Source organism: Jaculus jaculus, chromosome 10 (assembly GCF_020740685.1).
Source record: "Jaculus jaculus isolate mJacJac1 chromosome 10, mJacJac1.mat.Y.cur, whole genome shotgun sequence".
Taxonomy (NCBI): Eukaryota; Metazoa; Chordata; class Mammalia; order Rodentia; family Dipodidae; genus Jaculus; species Jaculus jaculus.
In genome coordinates, this window is record NC_059111.1 from 55063567 (window position 1) to 55090997 (window position 27431).

Here is a 27431-nt window from a genome sequence, read left to right on the forward strand (position 1 = left end):
TATAACACCTGCATATATAGCCTTAGGAAGGTGTTGCAAGTGGTGCATGTGCCTGCCCTAATCATGGCAGTTCATGCTAATGAAGAAATGTAGTGGCCTTGTGGGCCACCCGAGGAAGTGCTTCCCCTCTGGCCTGGGCAGAAATGACTGCCAGGTCATCTAGGATTCAGCAGTTTGTAGTGGTAAAAAGTCTAGTGCAAGCTTCTTTTGACACAGTTATGGCTTGGATAGTTTTTTGAAATCAGAATTGTGCCACGGTAAGCAAGCTTGTTTCCATACAGCTTCAAAATGTGTGAAATGCTTGAAGCACCTGATAGTGGCATGAAGGGGCTTGGCTTTCAAGTGTGGCTGATAGTCCTGTGCTCAAGGCAGTAAGAGTACTAGGGAAGGATCTGACAGCTGTCAATAAAGGGTGTCATTAAAAGGGATGCTTAGAATATAGTTTTATGGTTTAAAACTAACACTGTTGAACAGTTTTCTAACAGTGCTTGACTCCTACCCAGTGAGAAGCTCCCTCCAATCTGTCTCAAGACCATTTTCAAAGCATTCTACATCAAGTGTGGAGTTCTGAAATAATATTGGTGCTCATGAAGATGTTATTTTGTAGCTTTGTCTGTTTTCGGATATCTCTCTGTGTACCCAGGTATGGGATGTAGAAATTTGTTGTGTAGATGAAATTAACATTTTTTGCTTGGCAGAGTTTCATGTTCAGAGTATAAAAAACTTTAAAAAAAATTTTAAAGTTACACATTAATAGGTAAATCAGTTTTAAATATTCCCCAAGGAATTACTTATGGTGTTATTGATTAGGTAACATAACTTCAAAACCAAAGACTTTCAGTAATATTTACTGGTTAGAAAGATACTGTGTATCCATTAAAATTGAGAAACAAATACTACTACAAGAGGTACACAACAAAAGGTTATAAAAGACCAAGGCATAACTTCAGGGCCAACCTGGGCTATACAAGCCTGCCCCCCCACGCATACAAATAATAAATGGTATATTGATAGATGATTGAAAAGAAGGTAATCATAAGACTGTTAAAGAACATATTTTATGATACTGTATTACCTCTGGAAATTAAATGCACTTGTTTCCTTAAGTAATGTCAGCCAGTGCTTTTGAGTCTTAGGCACCCAGTAAATGTATGGTACTTATTGTATGTTTTTGTAGCTTCTTAGAGTTCTAAGTGGATCTTAAGTAGTGTTTGTCATGCCACATGACTTCATCCCATCTTGCAGTTTGGAAGCTTGACAATACTGAGCATCAAGGGTCAGCAGCATTTATTTCATCCTCCACATCTTGTGATTATGACCAATAAGTGTTTGCATTTCCACGCTTGTACTGATGCTCCTGGGAACTCATTTTATTAAGTTGCAGAATTGGCATCTAGGAAGAGATGTGACTTTTTTTTTTTTTTTTTTTAAACTCCTCGGGATAGGGAACTAGCCTAGGCTGTCCTGGAATTCACAGGGCAGCCTGGAACTCAATGGCAATCTTAACCTCTGCCTCCCAAGTGCTGGGATAAAGGCATGCACCACTACGTCCTGTGAAATGAAATCTGACTTTTGGTTTGGTTTTTAGAAGATGCTTGACATTTAGCTGGCCAGAACAACCTAAGATATTCTGTTGAATATGAACTTTACCTTGCTGCTGGAGTGAAAAGTAACATGAACACAATTCCTTAACTGAATTAAGTCCCAGAGTGGTATTTTGTTATGCCTGTCCCTTTTTATTCACCAGGGTATTATATTCTATTAAATAGGGTCATGTTGGGCCAGCATAATGGCACAGACCTGTTCCTGCACTAGGGAGACTGAGACATGAGAAGAATGAATTTAAGGCCAGCTTAGACTACATTGTGAGGTCCTGGTGCCAAATAAGGTCATCTTAATTACTGAGATCTGTAAATGAAAGAAAATGCATTTCTCAAATGTGAACATACATAATTACGTAGGGGCTGGGAAGATGGCTTAGCTTGTAAGAGCACTTGCTATGCATGCAAGATTAGGGCCTGAGCTTGATCCCCAACAGTTACATAGCCAGCTATGGCTTCATGGAGGTGCAGAGACTGGAGGATCTGATGGGACTCTGGTCAGTCAATCCACCCAGAAAAACCTGGGAGCTTTGGGTTCAGTGACTCAGGGAACTGGGTAGAAGAGTGAGAGAGTAGGCCACCCAATGTGGCACATGGGCACACACAAAGACAGGGCTGGGGAATAGGCTCAGTGGGTAACAGTGAATAGTACTTGGCAAGTTTAAGTAGTTGGGATCAGATCTTTGGAACAACCAAACACAAACCTCACCTGTAGGGCCTGGAGAGATGGCTTAGTGGTTAAGGCACTTGCCCATAAAACAACCCGTTAGATTCCCCAGTATTCAAGTAAAGCCACGAGCACCAGGGAGCACATGCATCTGGAGTTTGTTTTCAGTTTCTGGAGGCCCTGGCATGTCCATTCTCTGTCTCCTTTACTCTGTGCTTGCAAATAATTTAAAAAAAAAAAAAGATAACAAAAAAACTAACTTGTGTAATTCCAGCATGGGGGCATGAGGGTAGGCCAACTAGCCTGGTGCTTTTGCAAGATAAGAGAAGCTGCCTCAAAGTAGAAAATGAGAAAAATGAGTAGAAATGACTGATGCCCCAAATTGTCCTGTGACCTGCACATATACATATGTGCTGTGGCACACATGCCTGTACACGCTTCCCCCCCCCAAAAAAAAATGCCATTATAAATGTTTTGTGCTATATTTCAGGGTTTTTTTTTCTCCTTGAGTTTATTAGGGTGCTTATTATTTAATGTTATCTACCAAAAGATGGTAGCAAACTAGAATGCCCATTTCTTCTTGTTTTTAGTTTCTAGTTAGTATAAAAGCGACAATATGTTAGAGTCCATTACAAGAAAAAAAGAAGGAAGATGATGGTGTATTTGTGTGCTCTAGAAGGTTCATAGCAGGGTTGAATATCTTCCTTATGTATTTCCAAGTGGGAAAGGGTTCCAGATGTTAAGCATAGTTTCATGTGTAATGGATTAGAATAAAGGCACTAAGTTACTTGTTACCCTCAAGTTAATTTATTCAGCATTTTTCAGACTAACATCTGAATTTCTGCCATGACCACATTTGCTACTCATTTCACTTCAAAAATAAACCAGACCTGTTCTGTAGTTGTTTTCTCTACTTCCAGTTGTCTCTTTGACCAGGGCTTCCCACTCCCCCACCCACTGATCACCTGAAATAATTTAAGGACATGATCCAGTAGTCACTTCTTGGTCCTTGTTCAACAGTTGGCCATAATTTTCTTTAAAAAAACATGGGGGGGGGGGTGGGGAGTCAAGTAGAAAGACTTGGAGGTAGGACAAAGAAAAATAATGGGAGGGGGTAATCAAAATATATTACATGGGTGAAATTCTCAATAAAAAGTTTCAAGCAACATTCTTGTGAGTGCATATTTTAACTAGTTTTTCTTTTGCACCACTACCTGGTGCTCAGTCTGCTTGTCATATGTATATGATAGAGTGCTATACACTGAGCTAAGCTGTCTTCTGCAAGAAAGTAATCTTCAAAGCAACTTGCATGTCATACCTCATATTTGTAGTTATAATCCTTGCATATGGAGCTCTACTTAAATATCCAAACATCTAGCTATCAACTTGGCACCTGTATTTAGATACCATACATCTTATATATTAAGGTTAGTAATAATGCCATATCATAAAATATCTCCAGATTTAAGTACCTAAAATGTTACTCAGCTGTTCAAGTCAGAAGCTTAGGAATCATCTTGAGATGACTTTCCTTTTGTAGTCTCCCATCTCTTTATTTAGAAAGCCCTGTTGACCCTGCCACCAAAATACCTCCTCTTTGTTTAGGGATTCATGTGTTCACCTTTCCATACCACAGTCATCCTTTGACAACATGTCTTTATCATGCTCCATTTTACAGTCTGCATGATCTCTTGAAAATGTAAGTTATAATCCCCAATTTAAAACCCTCCAAGGATTTTCCAGGCCTTAACTACCTCTGTGTCTTGGTGTATTTATTGTTGTTGGTTGTTTATGTTAAGATCACAAAACATCTTGGGCTACTTTTATGTAAACAAAAGAATTTTATTTAGCAAAGTTTTGGAGTCTGAACATTGGGCTAACTGCCCCATAGTAAATGGGAGAACCATTTTCAAGAGGAAGAGAGGCACCTCCAAACTTAAAGCTAAGTGTATTAGTCAGGATTCTTTAGAGGAACAGAACCAATAGAATGAATTGTATTAAAAGGGAATTTATTGGATTAGTTTACAACAGTCCAACAACAGTAGATTACAGGCCTGAGAGTCAAGGAACCTGGTAGCTGCTCAGTCCACGAGGCTGGATGCCTCAGGAGTCCCAATCCAACACTTGAAGGCCTGGATGTGTCCTGGAGAGATGCTGCTCTTCAGTCTACCCTGGTCTTTGGTCCACACCTGAATGCAGCAAAACAGCAAGCAGCACTGACAGCCAGGTGGGAGGGGAGGAGAATACCTTTCTTCCCAGAGCTGCTTTTGATAGGGCCTCCCCTCCCCTCCTAGAGGGGCCATCCACTCTGAGGGAAGGGCTCACCCTGGGGGAAGGATTCCTCCTTTAGTTAATACTTTCTGGAAGCAACCTCAGAGACCCACTTAGGAGGAATGTCTGTGGATTCTTAAACAGATCAAGTTGACACAAACTTAACCATCACAGTGCACCCCCTGTTAACCTGACACCAAACCATATCTCCTTACGTCATACTTAATTTCCAAATGAAGATAGTACAAGGTCAACTCCCTTGTATAACCAGAAATGCACAATCTCCCCCCCCCCCCATCAAAGCAAGGTTCAGTGAGGAATACTCAATCTCTATTATAAGTCAAATATAAATTCAACATTGTCTAGCGATATGACTTTAATTGGCATTCATTACCTAATACAGAAATAGCGGAAGAACAAAAGTATCTTAATATTGGTATAGGTATGTACAGACATTCTTAACAAGGTAAAGCAGAAACATTCATGGCAATTACAGTCCTTTTTTTTTTTTTTTATAACTGGTTACATGGCCTTAGCTGGTATTTGTAACTGCCCTCTTCTACTACCCATTCTGTATTTCCTCCACCTTCAGCAAGCACCTCAGCAGGTCTTGGTTCTTTACCTGGAGGAGTGGCCCATTCCTTCATTCCTTAAGGATCTGGGCCATTTATCACAATGCCTTGATTGGGTTGTTACAGTTGTCCATTGACTTTGATCAAAGGGCATAGTAACACCAAAAGATGCCCTAAAGGATCTCCTGCACTCGAGACATACTCTTCCTTACCTCCATTGTGGAGGAGTAGTCCAGTTTCCCCCTGGTAGTCTGGATCAATCACCCCTGTTACCACTGCCACTCCTTTCTTAGCCTGTTCACTCAATGGTATCAGGAGCCCAAAGTGGCCAAGGGGAAGTCTTAGCTTCCAGTTCAATGGAATGTTCTTTGTACCTCCTGGCAAAAGCACTGTCCCCCTTTGGAACCAATACCTCTAGGCCAGCAGAGAGTAAGGTTGGAGGAACAGGAAGCAAAAATTTGGCTAATGGGTCACCTGGGGTGATGGTAAGTGGGACTATTCCCATTTCCACCCCTTGATTCCTGGACTCATGAATCCAGGCTATAGGAGAAACAGCACCATATATAGGACACTGATTCAGATCATATACAGCCTGTTGGAGGACATGCCCCCAGCCCTCAAAGCTGTTGCCACCTAGTTAGCACAGTATCTGTTCCTTTAAAAGGCCATTCCACCATTCCATCAAGCCAGCTGCTTCAGGGTGGTGGGGCACATGGTAAGACAGGTGAATTCCATGATCATGAGCCCATTGCTGTGCTTCCTTGGCTGTGAAGTGAGTTCCTTGGTCAGAAGCAATGCTGTGTGGAATACCGTGATGGTGGATAAGTCATTCTATGAGCCCACCGAGTGTAGTTTTGGCAGAAGCCTTACATGAAGGAAAAGCAAATACATACCCAGGATAAGTGTCTGTTTCAGTTAAGGACAAAACGCTGCCCTTTCCATGATGAAAGAGGTCCAGTGTAGTCAACTTGCCACCAAGTTGCTAGCTAGTCATCCCAAGAAATGCTACCGTATCAGGGGCTCAGAGTTGGTCTCTGTTGATGGCAGATTTGGCAGTAAGCAGCATCTGTAGCCAGGTCAGCCTTAGTGGAAGTCCTTGTTGGGGCCATGCATAGCCTGCATCTGTGCTGCCATGGCCTCTTTGTTCATGGGCCCATTGGGCAATGACAAGGGTGACTGAGAAAAGAGGTTGATCACTATCCACAGAACAGGTCAGCTTATTTACTTGATTATTAAAGTCATCTTCCGGTGAGGTCACTTTCTGATGAACACTAACATGAGACACAAGTATCTTTATATCCTTTGCCCATTCAGAGAGTCCTATCAGTTCTATCGATATACACCTTCCCCAAATGTCCTTCTCACCAATTTTCCAATTGTGCTCCTTCCAAGTCCCGGACCATCCAGCCAAACCATTGGCCACAGCCCATGAATCAGTGTATAACCACACATCTGGTCATTTTTCCTTCCAAGCAAAATGCACAACCATGTGCACTGCTCATAGTTCTACCCATTGTGAAGACTTCTCTTCACCACAATCCTTCAGAGTTGTCTCAGAAAATGGCTGTAATGCTGCAGCTGTTCACTTCTGGGAGGTGCCCACATAACGTGCTGAACCATCTGTAAACCATGCCCTAGTCTTCTGTTCTTCAGTCAGTTGATTATAGGGCACACCCCATGATGCCATAGGTGCATGCTTAGGGGCATAAGGCATTGTAACATAAGTAGCAACCATAGGCATTTGGGCAACTTCCTCATGTAACTTACTTGTACCTTCAGGTCCTGCTCGAGCCCGATCATGGATATACCACTTCTGCTTGATGATGGATTGCTGCTGTGCATGTCCAATTTCATGGCCTGGCGAGTCAGATAACACCCAGCTCATAATGGGGAGCTCGGGTTGCATAGTAACTTGATGGCCTATTGTCAGGTGTTCAGTTTCTACTAAGGCCCAATAGCAGGCCAAGAGCTGTCTCTCAAAGAGAGAATAATTATCTGCAGATGATGGCAGGGCCTTGCTCCAGAATCCCAAGGTGGTCCTCTGTGATTCACCTGTGGGGGCCTGCCAAAGGCTCCGAATGGCATCTTTGTCCACCACTGACACCTCAAGTACCATCGGATCTGCTGGATCATATGGCCCAAGGGTAGAGCAGCCTGCACAGCAGCCTGGACCTGTTGAAGAGCCTTCTCTTGTTCTGGGCCCCACTGAAAACAAAGAGCTTTCCTAGTCACTTGGTATATGGGACAGAGTAACACACCCAAGTGAGGAATGTGCTATCTCCAAAATCCAAATAGGCCCATTAGACGATGTACTTCTTTCTTAGTGGTAGGAGGGGCCAAATGCAACAACTTATCCTTCACCTTAGAAGGAATATCCCTGTATGCCCCACACCACTGAACTAGAAATTTCACTGAGTTGGAAGGTCCTTGAATTTTGGATGGATTTATTTACCTTCCCCTGATGCTCATATACTGTGCCAGCAACTCCAGAGAGGCTGCCACCTCCTGCTCATTTGATCTAATCAGCATAATGTCATCGATATAATGGACCAATGTGACACCTTGTGGAAGGGACAGGCGATCAAGATCCCTGCGAACTAAGCTATGACACAGGGCTGGAGAGTTAATATAATAACCTTGAGGTAAAACAGTAAAGGTGTACTGCTGACCTTGCCAGCTGAAAACAAATTGTTTCTGGTGATCCTTATGGACAGGTATAGAAAAGAAAGCATTCACAAGATCAATAGTTACATACCAGGTACCAGGAGATGTGTTAATCTACTCAAGTAAAGAAACCACATCTTGTACAACAGCTGCAATTGGAGTCACCACCTTATTAAGTTTCCGATAATTCACGAACATTCTGTCTTCTGTCTTCCCAACAGGCCAAATAGGAGAGTTAAAGGGAGACATGGTGGGAACCACCACCCCTGCATCCTTCAAGTCCTTTATAGTGGTATTAATTTCTGCAGTCCCTCAAGGGATGCAATACTGTTTTTGGTTCATTCGTTTCCCTGGTGGAGGGAGCTCCAGTGGCTTCCATTTGGCTTTTCCAACCATAATAGCCCTCACTCCACAAGTCAGGGAACCAATGTGGGGGTTCTGCCAATTCCTAAGTATATGCATCCCAGTTATGCATTCTGGGACTGGAGAAATAGACACAGGGTGAGTTCTGGGGCCCACTGGACCCACTGTCAGCTAACATTTGCCAAAACTCCATTGATCACCTGACCTCTGAAAGTACCTACTTTAACTGAAGGGCCACGGTGCTTTTTGAGGTTTCCTGGAATCAGTGTCAATTCAGAGCCAGTGTTCAGTAGTCCCCGAAAGGTCTGATTATTTCCTTTGCCCCAGTGTACAGTTACCCTAGCAAAAAGCCGCAGGTCCCTCTGAGGAAGGATAAGACTAAGCTTAACATTGAAACTTTTGGGGATTGTGGGAGGGTTCTTCCTCAAGGGGACCTGGCCACCCCTTCAATCAGGGCGGCTCAGGATCTGTAAACTGGCTCAAGTCTACTCTGGTTAAAAGGCCTTGATCCTCTGTTGCTATAATTCAAAGTGGCCTTTTGTTCCTTTGCTCTAGAACATTTCTGCTTATACAGATCAAGCAGGAACTTAATAGGCTTTTTACCTATTTCATTTTGGGAAACACCATGATTAATTAGCCAGTACAAAAGGTCTACATGAGTCATATTGTCACTATCATTGTTTGGCTTATGCTGTCCATTAGGGTAAATACATTTATCCTGCCTTTGGCAATTCAGCGCTGCCACTTGGCCCTTGTTACTCCAAGATCCAGTTATACCCATTGCATCTAAATCACCTAATGCAGCAACTGTGGCTCTCACTGTGATGTCTTCTTTACATAAAAGGCCAATAGTGGGGGACTTTAAGTATGCCAGTGCTCTCCTCACAAATCTGACAGTCTTAGTGAAGGGCACATGTTTTGGACACTCCCATTGTGGGGGGCAAAGATGAGTTTATATGGCAAATCCACTCCAGCATTCCAAGTTCTCTTTTAATCTCTTCATCAACATTAAGCCAAGGGATATTAGGCAGCTCTAGCTCATTCACAGTAGGCCATCTTTGGATCCATATTTCAGCCAACCAGTCAAATAAGCTTGGCACCTCTTCCAACTGCATGAGCCACAGCGTTAAATCTAAGATCTCTGCTCAGTGGACCCATTTCAATAAATTCAGCCTGATCTAATCTTATATTACTTCCACCGTCATCCCACACCCTTAAAATCCATTCCTACACATATCCCCGTGCTTCTGCCTGTACAAGTTAGAAAGCTCCTGAAGTTCTTTAGGGTGTCCCTCACCTCTTGAGTCATGCTTTCTATTTCACCTTTAGGGGCATGCCTACACTTCTACCTTGTTATAGGCCCAGAGGTGAAGATAGGTGGGCACTGAGAAGCATCAGCATCTCCTGCAGGGAGGGTCATTGCTGATTCCTCAGACAAAGAAGGAGTAATTCTCCCAGGCAAGGGTGGAGAGGGCACAACTTCAGGGTGTGGGGGTGGGGATGCAACTGCCCTTAAAGGAGGGGAGACCACATTCTCATGCAAACAACTCCTTCAGAATCTGCCAGTTCAATATCCCCAGTTTCCTCAGGGTCTTCCCACCCATCCCCATCCCAAGTGATAGGGTCCCACTCTTCTCAAATCAGTGTCTTCACTTCTGATAGCCTGTGGGACTTGGAATCGAGAATAAGTTGTAAATTAGCCAATCTTACAATGAGAGCATAGGTTCGGTTTTCTGCAATTTGAGCCCTGTTCTGGCTAGAGAAGAGACTCTCCTCCAGGGCTCCTTTAGAAACCTTCAGGTCATGTATGTGTGTCTTAAGCTTGGAAATTTCCTTTCTGAGCTTCTGCTTTTCTTTCAATATTTTATCCAGAGATGTTAGAAGGAACCATCCAACATCATCATTCACCTTACTTTTCTACAAATATTCAAAAGTTCTAGTAGATACAGAGTCACTAAATTCCTTGCTCGTCACAAGATATGACTCAGGATCACCAAATACATCTATCTTATGGAGTTCTTTAAATAGTTCACACCATGGATTATTAATGGCCTCCTTATTACCAGTACAAGTGCCCTCTTTATTACCAGTAGAACCTGTAGTGGCACTGAAATTGAAGAACCAACTCCGAAGAGCACCAAGCCCACTAGGGAAGTCCATCCTTACAATTCTGTTTCTGTAGAACCACTTCTGATACCACAATTTGTATTAGTCAGAGTTTTCTAGAGGAACAGAACCAATAGAATGAATTGTATTAAAAGGGAATTTATTGGGTTAGTTTACAACAGTCCAACAACAGTAGATTACAGGCCCGAGAGTCAAGGAACCTGGTAGCTGCCCAGTCCATGAGGCTGGATGCCTCAGGAGTCCCAATCTAGCACTGAGGGCCTGGAGGTGTCCTGGAGAGATGCTGCTCTTCAGTCCACCCTGGTCTTTGGTCCACACCTGAATGCAGCAAAACAGCAAGCAGCACTGACAGCCAGGTGGGAGGGGAGGAGAATACCTTTCTTCCCAGAGCTGCTTTTGATAGGGTCTCCCCTCCCCTCCTAGAGGGGCCATCCACTCTGAGGGAAGGGCTCACCCTGGGGGAAGGATTCCTCCTTTAGTTAATACTTTCTGGAAGCAACCTCAGAGACCCACTTAGGAGGAATGTCTGTGGATTCTTAAACAGATCAGGTTGACACAAATTTAACAATCACACCAAGACAAGGCACAATCCCAACCGACCTCAGGATTTCTCACTAGGCTTCCAACCATATTTTATGGACCAGGCTCTTAAGCCATTTGGCACCTATCAAATAATGAATTGCATTTTTTGCTTTGAAGTTTCTTTAAAAAAAAATGAAAGGGGGTGGGTGGGCAGTAGCTTCGAACATAATATGTACATTTTTGAAAAATGGACTTCAATTAAGATTATAAATTTTGACATATCCTCGGATTTTTGTATTGTTACTCAAAGCAATAGCTTGTAGGAATGTTTATTACAGGGTGGTTTAAAAAAACTAGAAATAAATGGACAACACAAATGCTCAGCGATAGGGGATTTGTTAAATAATGTAATTTTTTATGTGGTGTAAGTTTAGTTTTAAATGAAATTTTTGTTAAATGCTATTTGGTTTCCTTCACACTTTTCATTGTGAATGGACTTTGAAAAGGAAGTTGTATAAAAGTTTAGTTTCACAGCTGGGTGTGATGCTGTATGCCTGTAATCCCAGTGCATCGGAGGCAGAAAGAAGTAGGAGACCACCCTGAGACTCAGTGAATTCCAGGTCAGCCTGGGCTAGAGTGAAACCCTACCTTGAAAAACAAACAACAACAAAAAAATTGTAGTTACACAAATAAACATAAGGATAAGATTGGAAGGGACCTTAGTGGATGATTTTAATCTTTTGTTTGTTTTAGAGCATTTATCTTTCTCATCATTTGAAGAGATATTGTTGGCTAGTTTTAAACAGATTTAGAAATGAGAAAAATAGGAGATCTAATAGCTACCTGGGAATTTCTGTAGCAAGTACTATACCTTTCTACTGCACATTTATCTATGTACAAGTTCTCAAAGCCACCCAGGAGGAGAGTCCTAATTAGATTGCTACAAAAGTGGAACTGTTAATCCTTAATTTTGATGAAACATCCATGTGAGCTTCAGATCTTATCCTAGTATAATTATTTGGTTAACCTTCTGGGCTGAAGATGAAAAATCTGTTGAAAATAAAGCAATCTTTTTAGAACAAATCCAGTTTTTTAAGGTTTCAAATTATATTGAAAAGCTTGTCCATTTCCTTTTCTTTCTGTCCTTATTGCTTAAGGTTTTCAGGGAGAAATCCCCCACTTCTGGAAACTATGTAGTTAAGAAACTTAAAAACTATGTGGTTGACATTGGAGAGTTAGAAACCACACGATGACTAGGGGACAGGTTGGGGCTCTTGGAGTTTATCCAGAAACTTTGTGGTCAGCCAAGGAAGTTAATCACTGCTTTTGCGATTAGTCTGCCCTGTTCCTGTTCCCTCCTCAACACTAAAGATTTGGTTACTTCTAAACTTTCAGTAGACAATCATTTTAGGACACCTTCAGTTATAGGTAGGGACAGCTCCAACATATTCACCCCTCCCCATTCAACCCTGAGTTGAGTTTCCCACTTTGGGGGTTTCTTATCCATGCATGGATGCTTCCTTGCTTGTCTGTTACCTATATTCCTCATACTGACCCAGAAGAGTAATGCTTTATTGCCCTCTGGGCAAAGACACCCTCCAGCAGGACTCACTGAGAACAGAACTGCTGCTCCCTCTGGGTTTAGTTTGTATTGTTTTCCCCACAGATTTTTAGATACGGTTGTTCACCCATCACCTTAAAGATGGTTTCTAATGGAATATATGGTTCTATAAGTTTCAGTTCTTTAAGATGAAATAAAGAGAAGTGTTTATGAAGAGAAACTTGTTACGGGTAATATTTATGGTATTTTATTTGGTTGGCAAATATACCAGGTGATTTTCCTTAATAGTATCAAGGTCTATGATAACCTCCATGTGTCTAAACCTACCTATATTTGTTAAAATACTTTATTTATTAAAGAAAGGCAACTAGAGAGAATGGGCAATCAAGGGCATCTAGTTACTGCAAATGAACTCCAGATGCATATGCCACCTTGTACAGCTGGCTTACATGGGTACTGGGGAATCAAACTTGAGTCCTTAGGCTTGGCAAATGCTTTAACCACTAAGCCATCTCTAGCCCTAAACCTACCTAATTTTTTAAGAGAATGTTTGAATGCTTATGAGAGATAGCTTGGGTTGAGGAATTGCCTATGAGGTCTGAGTAGGAAAAAAACCCCAGCTGGGTGTGGTGGTGTACACCTTTAATCCCAGCACTCGGGAGGTAGAGGTAGGAGGATAGCCGTGAGTTCGAGGCCACTCTGAGACTACCTAGTGACTACCTAGGTCAGCCTGGACCAGAGTGAGACCCTACCAAAAAAAAAAACAAAAAAAGAAAAAGAACTCAATATTTTTATCCTTTATTTATTGTACTTTTTGAAATAGAAGTACATAAAATGTACTCAAGAGTTCTGCTGTTATCTTACTCTTTTGATTGAAGCATTACAAAGGCTTGAGGGTAGTGTTATCAGCACACTTTCCTTTTGCAAATATTTGTGCTTATTAAGCCTTATTGCATAATGCTATTACTTTTTCAGAGTGTTACGATACATGAACATGGATGAGAAGCAATCTGGATAACTTAAGAGTGATGCAGTTGATTAAGGCAAGGCGATTTGACTGTATGGGAAGGGCTATAGTGAATCCAGCTGTTGTCTAGGTAAGCCTGCCTATGTTGACCTCACTTAATCATTTGCACATTTTAGTCATAGGTAGATCATGATTTGTTTGTCTTTTTCTTAAAATGATACCATTAAGCCAGGTGTCGTGACGCATGCCTTTAATCCCAGCACTTGGGAGGCAGAGGTAGGAGGATCGCCACGAGTTTGAGGCCACTCTCTGAATTCCAGGTCAGCCTGAGCTAGAGTGAAACCCTGCCTCGAAAAAAAAAATGATACCATTAAAATTGTAAAAAGGAATGAGATCCTTTTATGTAGTAAACTTTTAGTATACATTGGACTTCATCCTTTAAAGAGTAGTATATTTATTTGTCTTCTCTGCCAAGGGCAAATATATTCACTTAAATGGTAAATACTGTACATGAATAGACTAGCATCTGTGTGTAACAGCTAGGTAAATACTGAGAGTTAACTGAATACATATTAATAATTGTCTATATTAGGTGATAAAAGTATGGACAAGATCAAAGCCACTGAGGCAGGAGAATCATTGAATATTACTAGAGGAATCTGTAGCCCTCAGCCAGGCCACTGACAGGGCAATACATTTATTCCTGCCAACCATAATATGTTATATTCTAAAATTCTAATCATGTAGCATGTATGAACAAGCTTAAAATAATATGCTGTATGTATAAAATACCAAGCAAAGGTACTTTAAACAATGAGAGTTCTTTATTTCAAGAGTAGGCTTTAACTCCATACCTATTAGAAAAGCAATTTTGTCAGTGATAGTAATATGTATTTGTTTAATACTATGAAAAAAAGTAAGAAGTATTTATTGTTCCTATTAAAAAAAAAAACAGCCTAAATCCTTATGAAAGGTATTTTGCAGAATAATTTATAGATCAAGATAAACGTTTTGATGAATGTTCTAAAAATCCAAATATTGGGCTTGGGGTGGAGTTCAGTAATAGAGCATTAGCTTCATATGTACAAAGCCCTCAATCTCAATGTGTCCCCACCCACCAAAAGAAAAAGAAAATGTTAAAAACCTATGAAGATACAGTACAGGGCAACCAGTAAACATAAAGACACAACTGATAATTGGTCAGAGTTTTGCTGGTAAACAAGTTGAAGCAGATCCTCTTTCTTTGGATGCAGTAAAAACATTTTTTTTCTAAAGTAATTACTGAAAGTTGTTTAGTTAGAGTAGTTAAATTCTTAGAGGTTGCTGACCCTAATTCTAAACAATGGGCATAAACTATCAAAAGCAGGTTTGAAATCTGAACTTTCATTGTGGTTTCTCATAAAGAATGCTATGGGCAGAAATCCCCATAAACTCGTCAATGGGGCTATTTTATTAGCTATCCTGAATAATTTCTTGCATCCTGAATGAAGAGTGTGGTTTTGTACAGATGTGAGCATGAGCACAGTTGAAGAGGACTCTGACACAGTGACAGTAGAAACGGTGAATTCTGTGACGTTTACTCAGGACACAGACGGGAACCTCATTCTTCATTGCCCTCAGAATGGTAGGAGAACTTGCTGACTATCATTTTAACTCTTGGGATTTCTGAATTCCATGCTACCCTTGACCCTTAGTATCCAGCTACACAGTTGAGGCTAGCATGGTAGTTAAATGGGCTCTCTCTTTTTGGCCATTAGTCTTAATTTATATATTTTTTTATTTTTTTAAATGCATTAATATTATCCATAAATATTAGCTTTTATCAGCCTTTTAGCTATTTTATATGGAATCTGTTGAGTCTCAAAGACAAAGGAATAACAAATATTACACTCTTTGTTACTAGGAGTGTATTTAACATTAGAAAATGTAGAAGTAGTTCTTCTAATACAGATAGACTTCTGCTATTGATGTTGTTGGAAATTGGCTTAATTTTGTGCATCTGTTTGAAAATGATGTAATCATTTGTGATCAATTAAGATTTAAAAGGCTTTGGGGCTTGTGATTCAGTTATGGGAGCTTAACTCTGTATTATTCATTTGTGCACTTAAGTTCATCATTATTAATCTAGGCTATGTCTTTTACCTCTGTATAGTCTCTGGATTGTTTTACTCAAGCTTCTGATTTTAACTACCTACTAAGATTACTTATACTTCTCAAGAATTTCCTATGCTCCTTAGAGGCACCTTAAACTTCACATGTCCCAAATAACTCTTTTATGCACTTCCTTTTACTTTGTGTTTCTAATCATAAATGTAGTTTCCTTCTCTTATCTTCCACATTCATTCCATCATGAAGACTTGGTGGTGGTACAGTGTTTTAAAAGTATGGTTATTCTTGTTCCAACTCGTTATTTTTTCTCATCTGACTAACCAGTTTCCCATGTCTTAATTCCTTTTTTAAACTGCTGATGAAATTGGCCATGATACTTGGTAGCATAATTTTTTGTTTTGTTTTGTTTTTTTGAAGTAAGGTTTCGCTCTAGCTCAGGCTGACCTGGAATTCACTATGTAGTCACAGGGTGGCCTCAAACTCAACGAAGATCCTCCTACTTCTGCCTCCTTAAGTGCTGGGATTGAAGGCGTGCAGCAACATACCCGGTTTAAAAATTTTTTTGAAAGTTTCTCGAAATGTTCTTCAGAATATACGGTTTGGTACACAGACCTTTCATCATTACATTTTTTTTCCCTCCTAGCCTGACCTCCTGCCACGATACATACAGGTTTGTACTAATAATCCACAGTTATTTTTATTTTCATTAACATTTCTTTTCATAGCTCAGTTGCTGTAAACTTTTCTCTGCAGCCAGGAGGAATAATCATTTTCCCCATTAACTTTTCTTTGAAGATTATGACACCTGCCTTAAGAAACCTTTTCTCACTTCCAGTCTTGTATAATTTATTTCCTCGGCTCCCAGCTTCATTCTGCCTTTACACCTTTTAGTGCACTATTTTGAAAATGCTGGCTTAGTTACTAGTACACCAGGCATTCCTTCCTAGTCAGTTTATGTGCATGTCATCATTCTCTTCCCAGTAGTTAGAATGTGGTAGGCATTCAGTGAATATTCATGAATGAATCATACCTTCTCATATATACAAACTATTTGGAAAGCTAAGCTGACTTAAAAGGTGAGACTTTTGTTGATGATTTCTTGCCTGAGAATATGAGCTAAATACTGCAATAAGCATAGAAAAAGTGAAGGCCTTTGATCTCTTTGCACAGATGGAGTTTGCAAAAATAAATAAAATAAAAATAAAAAATAATAAAAGATAATTTTAATGGGTAAGAAAATTGTTACAGTAATTGCTAATGGAGGGTTTTTTTCATAATTTATTTGAAGTTTTTGAGATTTTTGTTTGGTTTATTTTTTCCCCTTTCCTTAGAACCTGATGAAATAGATTCAGAAGATAGTACTGAACCTCCACATAAGAGGCTTTGTTTATCCTCTGAGGATGATCAGAGTATTGATGACTCTACTCCTTGCATATCAGTTGTTGCACTCCCACGTAAGTCTGTTATTAGAAACATGGAGTTCCTCCTTTGAAATCAAAGTTTAGCTTGTTAGTTTGTGGTCAAAACTCCCTTTTTAACTAATAGCGAATGAGTGCTTATTGTGTGCCCAGCATAGCTATGCCTTTATTATAGATTATCTAATTTAATGTTCTCAACCTGATACAGTCTGTATACTCAGTGAGATATAGTTTTTAGGCATATTATCCTGATTACTCTGAGGTAATACCTTATTTTAAAATGGATATATGATACAGATACATGTCTATCCTTGCTTTGTTTAGAAAGATACTTTTATCACTGCACCCACCTCATTGAGAAAGTATGCTGTGAGATAGGTGTTATTGTTATCACTATTTTATAAATGATGAAAATGAGACACAGAGGTATGACATTCTCTGAGTTCATATCCAGGCTTTCTGGTTCCTGTAGTACATCTCTTAACCCAGCATTACACTGCCTCTTAGGTATGGCATATGACCACTTGGAAGTTAAGTGACTAACAACTTACTCTTACTAATAAGGTTGTTAATATGTTTATATTCCAGGATCATTTTGATTAGGCTAGATTGCATAGGAGAGAAATACTTTAGGTAGATGACTATTGGCAAAATACCATAACATGGCAGCTGATTTTCTTAGTAAAGAATATGGAATCCTGTTCCCTATGAATCCAGAGTAGATATCTTCATCCATGGTGGTAGAAATGGAGCACATGCCTTTTTAGCACTTCAGGACATAGAGTTTTGCAGTATACAAAACTCACTTTGCATATAGTATCAAATAAAATCACATCTTAATATACTGAAAAGACTAAGACTAGATTTTAAGCATTATAATCCTGTCTTAACAAGTAGTATGTATAGAGCCACTTGTAAACTGAACAGAAAAGAAACCATTTTATTACAATTTATTGTGACAGTTATTGGAAAACCTGTCCATATTAGTATTGCTTCCAGGCATGGCATAGACTATATAAATTTTGAATTAAATAATTTTCCCCCTAATGACTCATATTTAAATTTTTTTCTAAATTTATTGTGTGTGACTTAATTTAAAAACGTGATAAGCCTGTCTTGATAGATAAAATCATGAATATTTTCTAAACTGGAATTTTTTTATATTTGCTTTTTATTTATTTATTTGAGAGAGGGAAAGAGGCAGAGCAAGCAAGAGAGAGAGAGAGAGAATGGTATACCAGGGCTTCCAGCCACTGCAAACAAAATCCACATGCATGTGCCACCTTGTGCCCTACGTGGGTCTTGGGAAATCGAACCAAGGTCCTTTAGCTTTGTAGGCAACCACCTTAACCTCTAAGCCATCTCTCCAGCCCTAAAATAGAATTTTTTAATGCTTCTTTTGGATTAAATTAGGACACCTACAATTTAGGATTATTTAATTCTAAATTAGAGTGCTTTGTTCATGATTATACCTTCGGACCCCCTTGACATTTTGTTCCATTTTATGGTATTAAACTAAATACCCTCATCACCTTACCTAAGATTAGTGAACATATTGACACAAATGTGCATGTATTACTTAGCTTATACTACTATATATGGAACATAGTCTGAAGTCTAATATGTGGCTGAATTTATAAAAAGTGGGCTGTAAGTATTTACATGTTCTCTGGATTTGTAAAGCATTTTAATATAATCAACTTAGGACAATTTTTTTTAAATAAAAAAAGTTATATTAAAAAGCAGAAAGTTTGTCCACTCACCTACTGTCAGCCACCAAAATCAACTGCCCAACCTGCAGTTAGCAGTTCCACCTTTGGTTCTGGGAAGTAGCCAAGGATCCTCACAAACTAAGGCTCTGAAAGCACCAGGTGGCCCTCCCATCCATCCACAACTCCAGGAAACAGGTAGGCTGTCAACTCTGGAGGCTTTTTGACAGTATCTATGCTATTCACACACACTGATGGGCATTCTTCTCTTTGTGCTTACTAGAGCAGCCCAACCCGCACGTAGGCCTGTGACTGGAGAGCACCTTGTTGCACTACCAGGCATGCTCAGTGTTGGACCTGCTATGAACACAGCCTTCAGAAAAGTGTTCTGCATCCATTACCATATCGGCCATATCTGGCCTGAATTCAAGGGCCTACCATAGTGGCTAAGACTGCATGTAACCCACAGAAGCTGACCAGTTCACAGTGCTTAGATACACTAAAAAGCTAGTCCCAGATAAGCTACATCTTAGCTGGGTAGTTCCACTGAGTCACTTAAAGGCATCATGGATGTCCGAGATTGAAGCTGTTTTTAAAAATTTATTTTATTTATTTGCAAGCACACACACACAGAGAGGCTGGGGAGGGGGAGACAGACAGAGAGAAAATGTGCACACCAGGGCCTCTCTAGTCACTGTAAACAAACTCCAGATGCATGCACCCCCTTGTGTATCTGGCTTACATAGGTACCCCCAGTTCTTTTGACTTTGTAGGCAAGTACCTTAACCACTAAGCCATTTCTCAAGCCCTAGACTAAAGACATTTTTAACAGTTGAAGAGGCAGTTTATTACAGCACCTGCCTAGAACACAAAGTAGTCTACCCAACCAAATCCTTAGGGCACATCTCTAGGAGAAAATACCCACTCCATAGGGCACATCTCTAGGTGAAAATACCTTTAATTGGTAGAAGCAACTGATCAGGCAGATGTACAGACACCAGTGTAGGGATAGGGAAACGTGATGTACAGATGCCAATACAGGGTAAAGGAGATGTGAGCAAGTAAACTTGTTGGTCCCAAAGATTCAAAAGTATAGGATATTAACAAATTGCCTAAATACAATGGAAGTAATTTTAAGGAAATTTACTGTTACTAAGATATTAAATACAGATTAATGCAATGAAATTAGGAAAATGACTTGTGGACTAAGTGAAAAATATGACAAGAAATTTCTATGTTGTAAAATAATCAGCCAAATCTTGTAGTTAAACTTTAAGTGAGATTTTAAAATACAGTAGGAGGCCTTAACAGACTAGATCAAGCAGAAGAATTTCTTAGCTGTAAGAAAGAATGTTTTAGCGGCTGAAATGACTTAGGATTTAAAGGTGTTTGCTGGCAAAGTCTGCTAGCCTGGGCTGGATTCACCACTGCCCATATAAAGCTGGGTGCAAAGTGGCACATGCATCTGGTATTTATTTGCAGTGGCAAGAGACCCTGGCATGTCCATACATATATGCAAATAAATAAATAAACTTAAAAAACTGAAAAAATTTCTGAGCTTGAAGTTACAATACATGTTTAGAAGCAATTCTTATTTAAAAAAAACTAAAAAGTCTATAAGACTCAGGCAATACCATTAGGTAAATGAATCATGGGTAGCCAAGAAAAGAAGGGGAAAGGGCATAGAAAATGAATTAAACAAAACAATGGCAGAAAACTTTCTAGATCTTGGAATAATACATACATCCCAGCTCAAGAAGCTCAAAAGACTCAGCTTCTCCCAACAGTTGTCCTCCCTGAGGTATATTATTGTTGAACTGCCAGAGGTCTAAGACAGAGAACTCTAAAATATTTAGTGAACTATGCTATAAAGCAAATAGATCTAACAGACTTTTATAAACCATCTTATCCAACAATGAATACATACTCCCTTAGCACACGGAGCCAGCTAGTACCAAGATATACCACTTCCAAAAAGTTAATCGTCAGACCACAGTGGAATAAACTAGAAGAACATGCTTTTGAATGACAATGGGTCAACAACAACAAAAAAAAAAAAAAAAAGAAGGAAAGTACAAAGGTTTCTTGAAACATGAAAATGAGGACAAAATACCAAGGCGCAATAGATACAGCAAAAGCAATACTAAGAGAGGAGTGGGTGGTTATAAATGCCTATATTAACAAAATTTCAGGTAACCAAATGCTGCATTCAGAGACCTAGAAAGCAAGAAGGAACCAAACTCAGAAGTATCATATCTAATATAAACAAAACAAAAGACCAAACGGACAATATAATAGCTCATATAAATAGTTGGTTTTGTGCGTAAACATATAAATTAATAAACTACTAGCTAGATTGACCAGGAAAAAAAATACACTCAAACAAATAAAACCAAATAAAATGAGAAACTACAATTGATGCAAAAGAATCATGTCCTTTCCTATCAGAATAGCTATAATTCAAAACAAAGAATACAGTGAAAAGGGAACTCTCACACACTGTTATGACTCAAGATTAATACAGTCATCATAGAAAATAATGTAGAGGCTCCTCCAGGAGGAGTAGCACTACTGTGCTATCCAGCTCTCCCACCACTTGGTATATACCCAAGGTAAATGACATTGTATCGAGATGCCTACATTTCCTAAATTACCATGCTTACAGCACTATTCACAAGTAGCCAGTATATGGGTCCACTTAGGTATCTATCAGTAGATGAATGAATAAAGAAAATGAAATGTGTAGGATAATGGAATGTTATTTGGATACAAAGAAAAAATCCTGCCACTTAAAGTGGCAGCATGTCTTGGGTAAAATTGAACCAGACACAGGAAACTAAAAGGATGCTTTATGGAAGTGAGGAAGAGAATGATGGTTGCTGGAAGTTGGAAAGGAGAAGGGGAAGGAAGAGGTTAAGTAACAGATAACAAAATGCAGTTATATTGGAGAAGCGGATTCTAGTGTTATTCAGAACCTTATTGATGAAACCTTAATCATTGTATATTTTTTGAATGGGAAGGCACAGAGGATTTGAGGTGTTCCCCATTCAGGGATGACTGGAGGAACTTGCCCTAGTTAGATTGCAGCACCTTAGGTACATGTGTCAGGTTGTCACTGTATCATATGAATATGGATAATTATTACATGCCAATTTTTTTTTAAGGAAAAAGAAAGATGGGGGTGAGGGAGCATGAAAGTCTACAGCTGGCATCATCATCTAGAAGTAAGCTGGACTTTATGGAGATCAACTAGTGTTAAGATTAATATTAAATTTAATAAGAATATTCAGGTTTTCTCTTACATGCTTTCATTTTAGTTCTCCTTGTTCACTTACCATTTTCTTAGTCACACATTTCTAATTAATTGTTTATGTGGTGATTATTATATTAATTTAGATAAAACTTTCAACACTTCAGTCTCCTATTCTTTTTCTCTCTCTCCATTTATTTATCATCCCCTTTACTCCCTTTGCCATTCACTGTTACTGGAGTCTGTTGTGACCTTTCAGACTTGTTTTCCTAGTATTACTTTCTCTTCCCTGCTTATTTTCTATCACTTAAAAACTCTTGTAATACTTTGCTCCATTGGAACCCATTACTCGTATATTTGCCTTGTTCCATCCATCTGCACTTGTATCCTTTTATCTTTATTCACTTGCAGCTTCATGGTTAATTATTATAATCAGTATTTTGCCATTACCTTCAGTTGCCTCCTTCTGTCCTTTTCACAGTTCTTGGTGAAACCACAACTGTATCTAAACCTGTATTTACCTCTTTATATTTTACAATATTTTAATTGACAGGCATTAGAACAAAACAGGTCAAGCAAGGTGAGGGGTCTTATTATTAACCTGAAGTGGGCTTCTAGTACTGCCCACCAATCAAACTAGACTTATCCAGTGTTCTTTCTCCCACTCTGAGGTCACTGTTTCATATGCCCTGAAATCTCTGATATACCCTTACCTTTTTTTAACTCTCAGTTGACAACCTGGCTTCTGACTTTACTGAGAAAATTAGAATAACCAGAAAATGTCAGTACAGACCCTTATCCACACCATGTGTACCTATGTCCATGTATTCTACTGTTTACCCTAGCTAGCTATGGTTTGCTCTTTGCTTTACCAGACTCCATACCTTTTCTCTTTTTTCACTTAAGAATTGTTCCAGCAATTTTTGAGCTGGAGAGATGGCTAAACCATTAAGGCACTTGCCTATAAAACCTAACAACCCAAGTTGGATTCCCCAGTACTCATGTAAAGCCAGATGCACAAAGTGGTTTGTTTGCAGTGGCTGGAGGCCCTAGTATGCCTGTTTTCTCTCTGTGTCTCTTTCTCTCTCTCACACACACATTCTCTCTGCTTGCAAATAAATAAATATTTAAAAAAAATGTTTCAGCAATTCTTAACTCTGGCTTCTGAATCCTGAATTTTTCATAATCCAGCTAGATAATTCTCATTAGTAGTACAACATACTTTTCTTGAAAACAGAGTCCCATCACATTTTTAGTCACTATCTGGTTTATCTCCTTGCCTTTAGAGTAGAATGCTTAGAAAGTCTTTCCTATTACCTCCATTTTGTTGTTGTTGTTGTTGTTTGTTTTCCTTAAACACACTTCATTTAGGCTGTGGCTTAACCAAAAAATTTTCCCAAGTCTCCAGAGATCTTGTTTCTAAATCTGGTTGTCATTTGGGGGTGGGGCAGTATTTGCTCCTTCCTTCCCCCTGAAACATGGCTCCTAGGGAGCACATTTCTCTGGTTTTCTTTTTATGTCTCTGTCCATTCCATAGTCTCTCAGGCTGATTTGTGCACATCTCTGAAATCTAACTGGTGTACCCCAGGACCAGTCCTTTTTCTTTTCTCACTTATTTCCTAGGTAATCTTAATTGCTTTAAGTGTTCTCTCTAGTGATAAGTACTAAGTCTATTTTAGCCCAGACTTTTCTTATAGCTTCAGTACCCTATGTATTGCACAGTGGAGCTGCCTTCAGGCTTTTCTTAAATTCTTGATGTGTGGTAAGTACCTCAAAGTAATTTATTTAAATTTGCTGACAATTCTTTAATCCTTGAATTTTCTTCTACAATCTTTGTCATGGCAGGTCTATTCTTCTAGTTGCTCAAATAAAAGAAGAAAACTTGGTCATCCTTAGCTCTTCAATTTCTTGCAAATCCAGTTTATCTGCAAATTACATTGGTTGTCTATCATCAAGATGTGTTCACAGTTTGAACTATTTGACCACCTCTCCCTAGACCAAACACTGACATCTCATGTCTGTATTACAGCATTATTAACCTTTTAACTGATCTCACTACAGCCCTTCTGCAATTCAGACTATTTTCCCCATAGCAGGTACAGTATTCCTGTTAAAATGAAAGTGAAATTGTGTCATTTCTCTATTTAGGAATCCTTCAATGTTTCCTGTCTTAGAATTAAAGCCAAAGTCTTTGTGGTCCAGTTGGCCTCACACAATCTCCTACTGTTCTTTTTCAACTTGTCGTAACAGCAGTAGGATTGGCTTTGCCCATGGACACTCTAAAACATGCCTTATCTCAGAGCTGTTGTGATTGGCTCTCCTTAAAATACTCTTCCTGAAGATAGCCTGCTTAACTGCTAGCTACCTTACTTTGTTCAAGTCTTGGTCACTTTCCTTGGACTCCTATCTAAAATTTCAAATACCCTTCTATACTCCAACTCATTTCTAAGGTTGATTGGTTGTTTTTGAAGCAGGGATCACTGTAGCCCAGGCTGATTTGGAACTCACTCTGTCACCTAGACTGGCCTCCAACTCATGCCAGTCCTTCTACCTCAGCCTCCCAAGTGCTGGGATTAAAGGCATGTGCCATCATGTTTTGCTGCAACTCATTTCCTGCTTTATTTTTTTCTCCTTACCTTATAACCACCATTCACCATAGTATCCTGCTCTTTTGTGTCTTCTCTAATAGAATTTAAGCTCTGTGACATAGCATTTTTGCCTACTTAGTGTGAATTGGATGCACAATCAGTTTATTGAGCAAATGAATACATGTATGATATATTGATGAGAAGTGTGTTAGGAAATAAGATGGTTAACATTTTTTCCATGGATATTTTTAGGTTAATTAGATTCTACTATTACTGTGAAGATAAATTATTCTTTTCTTGAAGTTTCAGAAAATGATCAAAGCTTTGAGGTGACCATGACCGCGACCACAGAGGTGGCAGATGATGAGCTTACTGATGGAACTGTGACACAGATCCAGGTATAGTACATCTTAAAAAAAAAAATACTTATTTGCAAGTAGAGATATAGACAGAGTCAGAATGGGCATACCAGGCCTAGTGCCACTGCAAATGAATCCCAGATATGTTTAGGTTTAAGAATATGAGAAGGTTATATTATGATAAAAGTAGCAGGCACAAAATTAATATAAGTCTTATCTCAAGTTGGGCATGGTAGTGCATGCCTTTAATCCCAGCACTCGGGAGGCAGACATAGGAGGACGGCTATGAGTTCAAGGCCAGCCTGAGAATACATAGTGAATTCGAGGTCAGCCTGGGCTAGAGCAAGACCCTACTTTAACAAAAAAAAAAAGGACTTAATATTTAAGCTTCCAATACTCACATATCAGCAGTACGTCACAGTTATGTGCAAAGATAGATTCTTAAAAATTGTTCCCTGTAGAGGTTTTCACATCTGTTAAAATGGGAAATTATGGACACACACCATCATCTGTATGCAGTGATCTCATCTAAGCTGTTAACACTAGTAGTGCTTGTAGGATACATCACACATATCCATCCCATGTGTGAAGAGGGTGAGTATTAGTCAGGCTTTGTTGTTCTTATGTAAACTTTAGGTGTCGCCTGTAAGCCCTACCTAAGTTATTTCTGTCAAAAGTAACCATAATTCTTGGGCTACTTTGGATAATCTATATGTCAGCTAGAATGTACCTTTTGCTTCTAATATTTGTCCTTTTGTTTCATCGCTTCACTTAATGCAATGCTTAATTTTCATGACATAGTGACACTATCATTTTTCATGAAACATCACAACAACCTTGTATTTAAGCAATATACTTACAGGTTGATATGGAACATAAGGACTGAAAATATTTCAGGTGTATATACTTTTTCAGTGGACAGGAATTTTTTTCAAGTACCCTAATGCAATAGAAAATTGCCTTCCTTCAAAATAAAAATAATGTCAAAATCATTCCAAATTAATTTTATTATTACATAATCAGGCTTATGTTCACTTTTCTACATCATAAAAATATGTTTATGTATGTATAAGTAGTTTGACCTACAACCTAATTACTGAAAGAGTGAGCATTGGCAAAGTTGTTTTTGATGGCTAAACTCCAAATGTATTCAGACATGGAGTCCTGAAACTACAAAAAAAAATTAAAGAATAGCATACTAAATAAAACCTGTGTGAGGTTAAGATTTTTTCATTAATTAGTAAAACATGGGGCAAAATGTTATAAATGCAGATATCAGTAACCTGTAACAACACCTGGCTATTGCTGTACTCATTAATATCATATTATTGATAGGATTGGAAATTATTGCTGCCACATAATTATTTGCTCATTGAGAGCCATTTATGGTGAATTACTACTCTTCATCAGGAAAATTTGAGCCATGGGGTACTAAATGCTGAGATTTAGCATGACAGGTTTATTCCTACAATTCAGAGTGGGATCTGCTGTATAGTTAGACACAATATCAAGAAGGGTGATTTAGTTCTCTCATGCAATTGATGTATTTAAAACAATATTATTTAAGAGTGGTTTTGGTATTTTGTTTCATTTTGCTTGAGACAGACTCTCACACTGTATCTAAAACTGGCCACAAACTAGTGGCAATTCTCCTGCCTCAGCCTCTCAAGTGTAGGGACTACATACATGAGCAATTCTTAAAAGTAGATGTTGATGTTGTATGTGTTGAAATGTTATGATAGTTCCTTCATTCTTATGTATAACACATGTGTCAATTTTACAAAATTGTGATTACCAAAATACATGAGGCCTTAGACATCAGATCATATGTCCCAGTTCTCTATGCTTAAAAAAAGTAGATATCTGATATAAGTATAAAATTAAAACTTAGCAGAGCTTTGTGAAGCAGACTTTTAGTTGTGGCACTGAGAAGGCTGAAGTAGGAGGATTGCTATGTGTTTGAGGCCAGCCTGGGCTACAGAGTGAGTTCCAGGTCAGCCTAGGCTAGAGATAAGACTCTGCCTCAAAAAAAAAAAAAAAACCTAAATAAATAAAAAATCCTAAAAAATTTTATACATGTTGCAGTCTAGGTGAATTTAAGCATTTTCCTACCTATAGTGTATTACTACCTAACATAATAAATAAGCAACTACATTAGACATGACTCTTTTCATTGTGTTTTATCACTGGCAGCTTCTCACTTTCCACACAACAATTTTCACTTTGTCTTCAAATTAGTAAAGTGTCTGCTTGTGCAGTACTTCATGAAGAAGTACTTCATGCTTCTTTAGAACTTACCTCCAGCCAGTGACTTAGCTTAGTAATTTGTTCACAACTAAGCTTATGACTCCCCTTATCTTATAATGTGCCTGATAGGCAGGTATCTGATATGTAGTACTATTGACAAGTCTTTTGTCACTTACATGTATCTCCCCTTAAGCCAAGATCATTATTGTTAAATCTGGCTTTGTTCCTTGTGCTTTTTTTTTTACATTAAAAATGTACCTATGATGGCTGCACAAAATATGTTTCAGCTGCAATGTTAGTAAGTATTACTACCATACAGTTCTTGAACAGAAATGTACATTAAGGCTAAGACAGAGTTATCAGTAAAGAAAAAGCAGACAGTAAATTTAAAGTAATTTCTTTTGATTCAGCCTGCTAATCTTTAGTTAAAAAATTA

The 27431-nt window shown here is 38.9% G+C and overlaps 1 protein-coding gene across 5 annotated transcripts in view; it reads left to right on the forward strand.

Moving 5' to 3' along the window:
* The window catches only part of Dmtf1 (cyclin D binding myb like transcription factor 1), a 54983-nt gene that overhangs the window by 4961 nt on the left and 22591 nt on the right, over positions 1–27431 (forward strand). For 3 of the 5 annotated variants that reach the window (XM_045161000.1, XM_045161002.1, XM_045161001.1), the window contains 5 exons: positions 13324–13445; positions 14823–14939; positions 16756–16878; positions 21716–21775; positions 24693–24787. In XM_045161000.1, coding sequence (XP_045016935.1) covers positions 14831–14939; positions 16756–16878; positions 21716–21775; positions 24693–24787 — 387 coding nt within the window. In that variant the 5' untranslated portion in view covers positions 13324–13445; positions 14823–14830. Of the gene's footprint in view, positions 1–13323; positions 13446–14822; positions 14940–16067; positions 16095–16755; positions 16879–21715; positions 21776–24692; positions 24788–27431 lie in introns of all 5 variants that reach the window. The other 2 variants (XM_045161003.1, XM_004662299.2) reach the window with 2 other exon arrangements.